The 9953-nt window shown below is 34.1% G+C and overlaps 2 protein-coding genes across 2 annotated transcripts in view; one reads left to right on the top strand and one right to left on the bottom strand.

Annotated features, from left to right (window-relative positions):
• The window catches only part of LOC105363856 (protogenin B), an 18393-nt gene extending 16020 nt beyond the window's left edge, over positions 1-2373 (bottom strand). The window contains exon 1 of the mRNA XM_011501656.1: positions 1936-2373. Within this exon, the coding sequence (XP_011499958.1) occupies positions 1936-2002 (67 nt within the window). The 5' untranslated portion in view covers positions 2003-2373. The remainder of the gene's footprint in view (positions 1-1935) is intronic.
• A 3807-nt stretch (positions 2374-6180) lies between these two features.
• viaf (viral IAP-associated factor) overlaps positions 6181-9953 on the top strand; it is a 5018-nt gene continuing 1245 nt past the window's right edge. Inside the window, exons 1-4 of the mRNA XM_011501657.1 lie at positions 6181-6210; positions 8581-8722; positions 8810-9038; positions 9463-9671. Of these exons, the coding sequence (XP_011499959.1) occupies positions 6181-6210; positions 8581-8722; positions 8810-9038; positions 9463-9671 (610 nt within the window). The remainder of the gene's footprint in view (positions 6211-8580; positions 8723-8809; positions 9039-9462; positions 9672-9953) is intronic.

Raw genomic sequence — 9953 nt, forward strand, 5'->3', positions numbered from 1 at the left:
GTTTGTTTTTTTTTTTTTTTTTTTTTTTGTTTTGCTTTGTTTTTTCTTTCACTTTGCCGGCGCTACGAATCAACCAAGTCACTATTTGCAAAAATCGAACGCGACGTCATCGCCGTGCCCCCTCACCTCTCCCTTCAATTGTTCCAGCCGCTGTCAAGTCAGCCCATCTCGGCTCATAGCAACCCGCGGCTCGAAACAACGTGCATTAAGATTTCGAGGGACCTTATTTTGCCGGAGGTAAGGACGCCGCGCTCCGGCAGTAAACAGCCGACGATTACGTGAATGCACGCACGTTTGCGAAACAATGTGCACCGTAAGCGTCGATTGCGCGACAATTGAAATAAAACCGGCCGGCTGCGTTTGCCGAAGATAAGACATCGGGGGCACTTTTACTCGCGCGAATTCACGAGTCCGTGGCGAACTGGGAGGCGATGGTGGTGGGAGCATCTTAACGAGTAAACAATTTAACGAAACCGTCGATACGTAGAGAAAGGCTTGGCCCGATGGAGATTAACGGTCTGTCTGATACACCGACCCCGAATTGAACGCACCCAGCATTATTTGAATCGTTCAAGAGTATCGATTGAATTTCAAGTGCCATTCATCGATGGAGCTGTTTAGGCGGTACGGCGCATCACAGTACAGGCAGAGGCAATAGGGATTCATTATCAACTTTAGATTAATTAATCAATCAATCAATCGAGGTACTAAGAATGCGTTAAAATTAAAGTACATAAGCATGCACGGTATAACAATACAATGGCTTATTATAAATGACAAACAGTAGTAAGAAAGATGATGGCTCATGAATTTTATTAACATAACGCTTTTATCGAATAATCCAAAAACAAGTTGTTGGTATATAATTCGGATTAGTCGAATTGGTCCGTAAGCGAAGGCGCTATTACCCTTCGTCTCTCAGCATTATTCTACGTGCCATGTCGACAGCAAAGCACACATTAATAAAAAGCATGCAAAAGAGAGGGATAGAGGTCGAATAAAATCTAACCACGCTCTATATAAAGGAGGAGAAGGAGGAAGAAAAGAGGAGGAAACGAGCCCCCATTGAAAAATGGTGAAGTAATAGATGTAGATTTTCCGTCGTTTGAAAAGCCATAGGCACGCATACCGTTGGGAAGCACGAGCAGCGTATAAACTAGAGCGCCGCGCCAAATTTTCCGCGACGTGCTTTCACTCCGAACGCGTAAACATACGTCTCCACGTATGTTGGGATTCATAGCCCGTGGACCGATCGACTCCCCCGAGTAATGAAGGGGTGAGTAGTAGCGCGAGAAAAACGTCGAGCGGAAAGGTGGTGGTGATTATGATGATGATGATGATGATGATAATTATGATGATGATGATGATGATGATAATTATGATGATGATGATGATGATGATAATTATGATGATGATGATGATGATGATAATTATGATGATGATGATGATGATGATAATGATGATGATGATGATGATGATGATGATGAGGAGGAGGAGGAGGAGGAGGAGGCGGAGCGCGTATGCTGAGCGTACAAGTTCGCAAAACATTCGATTCCCTAATAATTAAGAGGCAGAGGGTAACGCTGCTCTCGAGGCAGGAAGGAAACAAACGACGGAGTGGCAAGAAGACCGGAAGAGATAAAGCGTGGAAGAGGGGAAGTAGTCGCGGTGGTGGTGGTGATGGTGGCGATTGTACACAGGTACTACTAGAAGAAGTAGCAGTAAAAGTAGCGGAATGGTAGAAGATGAAGTAGTAGAAGTTGAAATTGAAGTTGATGTTGATGTTGATGTTGATGTTGATGCTGAAGGAGAAGTTAAAGTATAAGTAGTGGTAGCGGCCGGAGCAGTAGGAGTACGACAAAACGACCGTCGGCACATTCCTCGCGCGAGAAGAGAAGAAAGGAGAGTGGATTAAGAGAGAAGTAGCAAACGCACCTGCGGGACAGACGGGCCAGAAGACTTCAGTAAACAAGATGCTGAGCAAGAGCACCCGAGCCGCCATAAATCCGGCTGGTCATCCGCAACAGGGTCCTCGGCTGGCCCTCAGTCTCGTGTCTCGGCGGCGTGGTGCCATCGAGAGTCGCCTCGCGGCCACCGCATGCGCGCCCTCAAGTGGGGACGAGGCCCGGCGACGCGCACCGCGTCACATGAATGAACCTCTTCGGCTGCTGTTGTGCTGCCGCTGCCGCTGTCGATGATGCCACCGCGTCCCTACGGTGCCTTCTTCCTGCCCATTCTCGCTCCCTCGTCGAGCTTCTCCAGGACCACCTCCTGGCCCCGCCAGCTACACACTCTTCCACTTCCTCTCCCGTCCCTCCCGATCACTCACTCTCTTTCTCTCACACTATTTCTTTCTACCTCTCTCTCTCTCTCTCTCTCTCTCTCTTTCTCACGTCGTCGTCGTCGTCGTATTCGTGAACGAGGATCGCCGACGACACTCAGAGGGCCTTCGGCATTCTAACCTCTTGCGGGGCACCGGGGTGCGTCGCTCTCGCAGGTGGTCTGTGCGGACGCGCGTCGACGGGGAGGGGGACGAGGACGCACTCGTTCCCCGCTTCTTCCTCGGTTTTCACGGCGGGGCGCTACTCGGGGGGGCCAACACGGTCGTTCGCAAAAGTCACCGTAGAGGTACGCGTGCGCGCGGTCCAACAACGACTGCCGCCGTCGCCGCCACCACGACTCGCGAAGCCCCCGTTCGACCGTGAGCGAGCCGCGGGAGAGAGGAAGGCGAAACAGCGGCTCCTCTCTTTCTCTCCTGGGGTGCTGCGCTTGTGTGCGCGGACCCGCGGATGTAAACACGCCGTCGACTTGGCTGTGTCGCGGCGCGCGAGCGCTGACGAGGAGCCGCCGGCGGGAGGAGACGGGATTCTCTTTATGCCCTGTACGTGGGGTCGGCTGTGTGTGTGTGTGTGTGTGTACGTGTGCCCCTTCGTTGATTCGCCAATGCCGCGGCGGTTCGCCATTAACGCACGTTGTATTTTTCTCGGGTGCGTGCTTTTAGGTGCCGCCGTCGCCCGGCCGAAAATCAATGTCATCGACAACAATCGCACCGATGACGCTGCCGGCCGGCCAATTGCCCCGTCATTCGCAATCTCAGCACCGACTGTCGATGATGTCGTTACGCTTTGTGCATAGATGCGCTTGCGCGTGCACGCGCGAATACAGGGACTGCGTGCAGGGCTTTTTGCGATGTATTATTAATTACAATGTACGTCTCGGGTGTTTCAGTATTTAACGAGGCTGCAGGTATTTAGGGTAAGAGTCAAGACTGGCGGTTGGCGCCTATTCTATTCTCTTCCTCTCTCTCTCTCTCTCTCTCTCTCTCTCTCTCTCTCTCTCTCTCTCATTCTCCTCCTCCTGCTTCCCATACCACTTTTCACACGCCCGACTGCTAGTACTGGGCTCATAAGGATTTTAAAGAATTTGCTTGAATTGCTACGCACTTATGCGTGAGTTATGTGTGTTTTGGAAAATGTTCACGAATATATGGTAATAAGGGGGAGTAAGTAACGGACGAGAGCTTTCGGCGGGGTGGAGTACAATGGGGGTTTAGCGCCATGTTGAAGCTATAATGTAACATGCATTTTATCGATACTAACATGTGCTGCGGGAATTTGCGTACCGACTACCGATCATTACCGATGATTTCACCCTAACATTGGTGCGAATCTCTAAGCGGCATTTTTTAAATCGTTGCACGGCCGTTGTGACGCTCGATCAGAGGAAAAATACTAAGAAATAATCATATAAATTTGTTCAATTGCGCGTCGAAGTAAGACAGTGTAAAGACAGAAGTTAAAGACAAGCTATATTCTTTCGAGATAAGTAGTCGTTATATTTACGAGTGGTAGATTCGTTTGTATCCTCGTTCTCGAGTCTTTCAAATCAAAAAGGTTGTTACTGGAACCGACAACCTTAAGGTTCCATTTTATTATTATTATTATTATTATTATTATTATTATTATTATTATTATTATTATTATTATTATTACTATTATTGTTATTATTATTGTTATTATTATTACTATTATTATTATTGTTATTATTATTACTATTGTTATTATTATTGTTATTATTATTATCATTATTATTATTATTATTATTATTAATATGGTCCATTAAAAATGATACGTGCTCATTAGTTTTTGTAATTGCGTTGATCGACAAAGATGACGAAAAATTATATAACAGATACTATAGTGTTCAAGAGCTTCTAATCAAAGTACGTCTAAAGCATTAACGAATTATTTTTATTTATTTTTAAACATTTTTTCGCGCCTTTGTTTAATGCTATTGGCTTTCGAAGTTCGCCGCACATCATGATTAGTGCATATGAATTAGCCAAATTATAATTGAATAAAATGTATACTTCTAGACTTATACTTCATTGGCAATGAAGTACTTGATATTTGTATTTTCAACCTTGTTTTTCATGTTTTAAGAGAATCGTATTGGAACTTTTTGTTTTCGTCTTTTACTTGTATGATAAATTTTGAAAAAATGTCTATTTAAAAGTTTATATGTAAAATTAAATTATAATTTGATGTTAATAAATAAATATTTAAAGCCGTATGGTCAGTTATAAAAAAAAATTAATAACAAAAATTATAATATTGTATATAAAATTTAATTAACGCCACGCGCGAGACTTCTATAAAGTGTCTTAAGCAATGAAGAAGAAATTTCTATTGTTCACTTTCTATAAATGAAACGTTAATAAATATTGTCACTTATTCGAGTTAATCATTAAAAGGTGTGTGAGTTACTAAATTAATTTTCCATTTGTGCCATTTATCAGGCTATACAAAATTGTACCATTGATTGTTAGGGTGAAGTTGCTTTTGCAATAAGCGACGTGAAAATTTCGTTGAATGCAAGGATAATTTAAAGCTTTGGTTCTTCATATTTCACGTATAAATTAGAAAATTCATTAAAAGAAACTAAATGCTGAATGTTTCGAGTCTTTCCTAATTACATATGAACTTAACGAATTATCGGCATCAAATATTATTTATATTTTCTATACCTCTTATACTATTTTGCATTCAAGACTTTTGTCTTTAGTAATAATCAATGCTCTATGTATATTTTAAATTCTATGGATATGTATATGTTGATAGTCATCTCGAGGAGTGAAAGATGATCCATTGCAGTGTATATAAAGATCAGTATTTCATTTCGAAGATTAAGAGGGTTTTCGGCGACTAGTAACACGGAAAGATTTTAATCTGTCGATTAATTCCTTCTACCGTTACATGATTCGTCGCTCATTTTACGTCTTGATTATTTAATTGGTAAAAACGTTAATCATTACGCAGATTCTAAATATAGTATAAGCAGTTGGTTTTGTGCATTGCATAATGTGTTATAAAGATACGCAATCACACGCGCGCGCGCGCGCACACACACACACACACACACACACACACACACAAACACAAACACACATATATATATATATATATATATAAACATCTATAACATTCTAATTTTCAGTCAAATATAATTAATTTATAAAATATTAATAAAAAAACCTTTATTATTATGTTTCACAGATATTGACCAGACATGATTTTATTTAAGAATACACGTAATATCTTAAAATTATATATAATATACAAATGCACAGATATACAACTACTATTGTAAGATATAAATAGAAAAAACGGTAAAAGAAATTCATTTCTATAAATAGTAAAAGTTAGTTTTTTAAGTTCTTCAGTACAGTTTGAAAATTTATATTAGTACTCCATTATAAATTAATTCAAATTGAGTTATTTAAATTTTTCAAAATTGTCAATCAATATACATTTCTAGTATTGTACTATGCACATTAAAAAATTGATATTCCACATAAGATTTTCTTTTAAAATTTTCCTTAATATTATCAGTTGTTTATTATAAATATATTTTAACTAGCAAATTATTTTGGAAAAATAATATTAACAATATATATTAATTTATAACATTTACAATTCAATATTTATTTGTATTATGTACATTTGTAAAAATTTCAACTTAATTTATCTTAATAATGTTTTAGAATATAGTGAAATAATGATGTTAAGTGACAAAGCTGAAAATTTTTATAGGAGCAGTTGTTCAACGACTGCAGTATTAAATAGAGAAATAATAAAAAAGTTCCAGCAGGTTTATGCAAGAGAAAAGCTAAATTGAAAGATGACAAATTACCTGAGATTATATTATAGAGTATTATAATAATATTAATTATAGAGACAATGTTAAAATTTATTAATAAAAGTTAGAAAGAAAAAAATTTATCAATTGATTTGAAGCAAACAAAATTCAATTTGAAATGTGACTTATGACAAGAAACAAAATATGAATTGCAGTTTATATGATAATGATGGCAATGAAAAAGTATCTGTTAATAGTACTCTTCATCCTCTTATAAATAAATAAAATAAGTCTATTTATTATAATTATTATAAAACTTTACCATTACCAAAACAAAGCTTTATAAATATTATTATAACAATATTACAATAAAAGTAGTAAATTTATTAATTTTGTTAACAATTTCGTTATTCAAGACACATGTATTGTTGATTAGTACACAATGTCAAGTCATAATATATAGCCAATAAATATAGTTTAAGTTATAATATGATAAAATTATAAATTAATGATGTAGATTATTAATAGTACTGGATTAAATCATAAGGTTAAAACTTAAAATATTGGTTTAAAAAATGACAGAAATATAACGACTATGTTTAATTATAGCTCCTCAATGTTTATTTATTCTTAATAGTAATGAAAAAATTATTACAGAATTCTTTCTTGTAATGTATGGTTGTAAAATAATGAATTTTTACAATTGTTTTTATAAGATTTCCTTACACATTGACAACTTTAACATTTCTGTACAATGTTTTATAGTATGTAGGTAGTACTAAAATATTTTGTATATTAAATTTAATATTATATAACTATATGAAAGAAATAATGAAATTCTTAAAAAAATATGAATTTATAATAAATATATTTGTATAAAATAAATAAGATTATTATTCATGGTTAATAGTATTTTTGTATATTTTTAACTTTGTATAAATTAATAAATATAATATATGATCGATTTTTTTTTTTTTTTTTTTTTTTTTTTTTTATTTTTTTTTTGACAGTGTTGCCCAAGTTATATGAAATAATTAAGAATTATTTTTAAAAATTTGTCTTTTGTAAGCATTTTTTAAAACTTCTCGGTAATTATTAAAAATATCATAATTTGAAAATTAAAATTTCCATTTTTTATTACGATGATATGGAAATTTAATTTAAATGAAATGGAATTTTAATAACCACGCACATATGCAATTTTTATTTCATACATTTTATTTTAATGCACTATATTTCCAAAATATAATAATGTTTATTAATTATTAATGTTTATTAAAACGGTTTTATCGAACGATAATGAGTTAATAAAGATTAAAACAAATAGTTCACAAATAAGGTTCTCAAGTAAAAATAAAATAATTTATTGTTTGTAAAATTTATAATAATACCAATGAGATAATCTATTGTAAATACGAAAAAAAAGTTAATAATCCAATGTTTGTCGTATTATAAATAAGTATTAAATATGCAATATATATCAATAAGTTTAATGAAGGAAGATGAAATGTTACGACGAAGCTAATAAGGAACAAAAAATTGTCTTGTATATAAGACAGCACACTTTTGTATAACTGAAATGTTCGAATAAACAATAAATAAATTAAACAAATTATAATTATAATATCGCAAATAAATCGTAACTAAAAATCTTTAGATTTTACGAATCTACTGTATGCAAAGCTCGATTAATACTTCCGTTTATTTTATCCTTTATTATATTGGGATTTACAATTATGATGGGAGACGAAGCAATTTTGTTTAAGAATATTTAAGTTGTGCACTACTTTAAGGCTGACTTCTTAATAGTAACAGTCAGCTGGTGTTTCTTGTCACGCCCACATCACCGTCGATGATTATCAGACCTTCTCAAATAACCTCATTTTGCTTCGTGATTCACCAAGTTAACAACAACGCTACTCTACACATTTTCGTTATTTTCAAATTGTTTTAAATGCGCTGACTGGAGAATAATTGTAATATTCGTAGATATTATAATTTTTATGAACGGTCTGTGAAAATGGTGAGTTTCTTTGCTTTCTAAATGATTTTTCAATGATTTTATGAGAGTTTTTTGGGCTATTTTGGTGACTGTCTTGTTGATACCTTTTTCGGCAGCACCGACCTCAAGATTAATCCTCAAAACTTCTCAATTTCAATTAACTTATTTAATTTTACTTTTTTGTTATATATATTTAACCATAAATTAATACTGATACGTTGCAAATATATTCCTGTTTATTAATTAAAAAATTAACACAATTAAGCGTTCAATAATTTATTTTGTTGATTATTCAATTGTTGCATAATTCATCTGTGATGTACAATTTTATCGACATAATTGAAATTTCAAAGTATAGAAGAAAATTATTACAAAATTAAATTATTATTTTCCTTTATGTAATGCAACAGTCGTTCGTATTAAGCGTTGTTTTTATTTAGCAAGATCCAAACGAAGATACTCAATGGAATGACATTCTTCGAGAAAAAGGTATTATTCCTGAGAAAAAGAAAGATGTTGAGGTGACGGAGGAGCAGATTATTCAAATATTGAAAAATACAATTGATCAAAAGACTGGAAAAGGTAATTTTTTTTTTTTTATAGCTTAAGTAATTATATTAGTATATTTGTATGCAAGTATAATGTATTCATTTTTGTTTCAATTTACAGTTGCAACAGATTTTGAAAATAAAACTTTGGACGAACTCGACGAATTAGAAGATGAAGAGGATGAAAAAGTATTGCTTGAATATCGACGTAAAAGGATAGCAGAAATGCAGGAAGTTGCTAGTAAAGCAAAGTATGGTAGCGTAATGGAAATATCAGCACAAGATTATGTACAGGAAGTTAATCAAGCCGGAAAAGATGTTTGGGTTATTCTCCATTTATATAAGTCTGGGTATGCTTTAATTTGAATTTAAAATAAAACCAAGAGTATAATAATATAAACTATTTTATTGTTATATTTAACGCTTAAAAGTAAATTTCAATTAGCTGTGAGTTTTCTTTTTTTTAACATATTTTTGAAAGTAGTTTTTATTCATAATTTTTCGACATCTGATTTCGAAACGCTGAACTATAGTTATGTTTTAATGCGAAATAAAATTTGTTATTTACAAAAGAATCAAGTGCAAAGTCTGTATTTCATTGTATTACATTAATTTTTACTTCACAGTACTTTTTTAATAGGTAGCGATATCGTTTAAATATATTGTACAGTAAATTGTTTGGTGTTTTAATTTATTTAGTTAAAGGATTATTCGATATTGTTAAATAATACAATGTATTAGATATATATATTTAGACTTTTGATATTTTTCTAGTATACCATTGTGCTCGTTGGTTAATCGACATTTAGCAATATTAGCAAGAAAATTTCCAATGGTTAAATTTCTGAAAAGTATATCAACTACGTGTATTCCTAATTTTCCTGATGCTAATCTGCCTACATTATTTATTTACAAAAATGGAAGTATGGAGAAACAGTTAGTCGGACCTATAGAATTAAGAGGCATGAAACTTTCAAACGAAGGTTCGTGTTCTTTATACATTTTACATATATATTTATAAATAAACATTGGCTCAAGCAGATATCTTATTGAATTATCTTATTGAACCAATTTTTGTAAAATTTGGTGCAATAAGATGCCCTTATCGCTTTTATAAGCTACCAAGTTTTTTCGTCAAGTTACCAATATTTTTTCATTCTAAGGAGCTAGTAGAAAATATATATAAATGTAATGATTTTGCTTTAGATAGTTATTTAAGGCTAAAGAAAAATATTTTTATTTACAACAGAACTCGAGTGGATGCT

The sequence above is a fragment of the Ceratosolen solmsi genome, unplaced genomic scaffold (assembly GCF_000503995.2).
Source record: "Ceratosolen solmsi marchali unplaced genomic scaffold, CerSol_1.0 scaffold28, whole genome shotgun sequence".
NCBI lineage: Eukaryota > Metazoa > Arthropoda > Insecta > Hymenoptera > Agaonidae > Ceratosolen > Ceratosolen solmsi.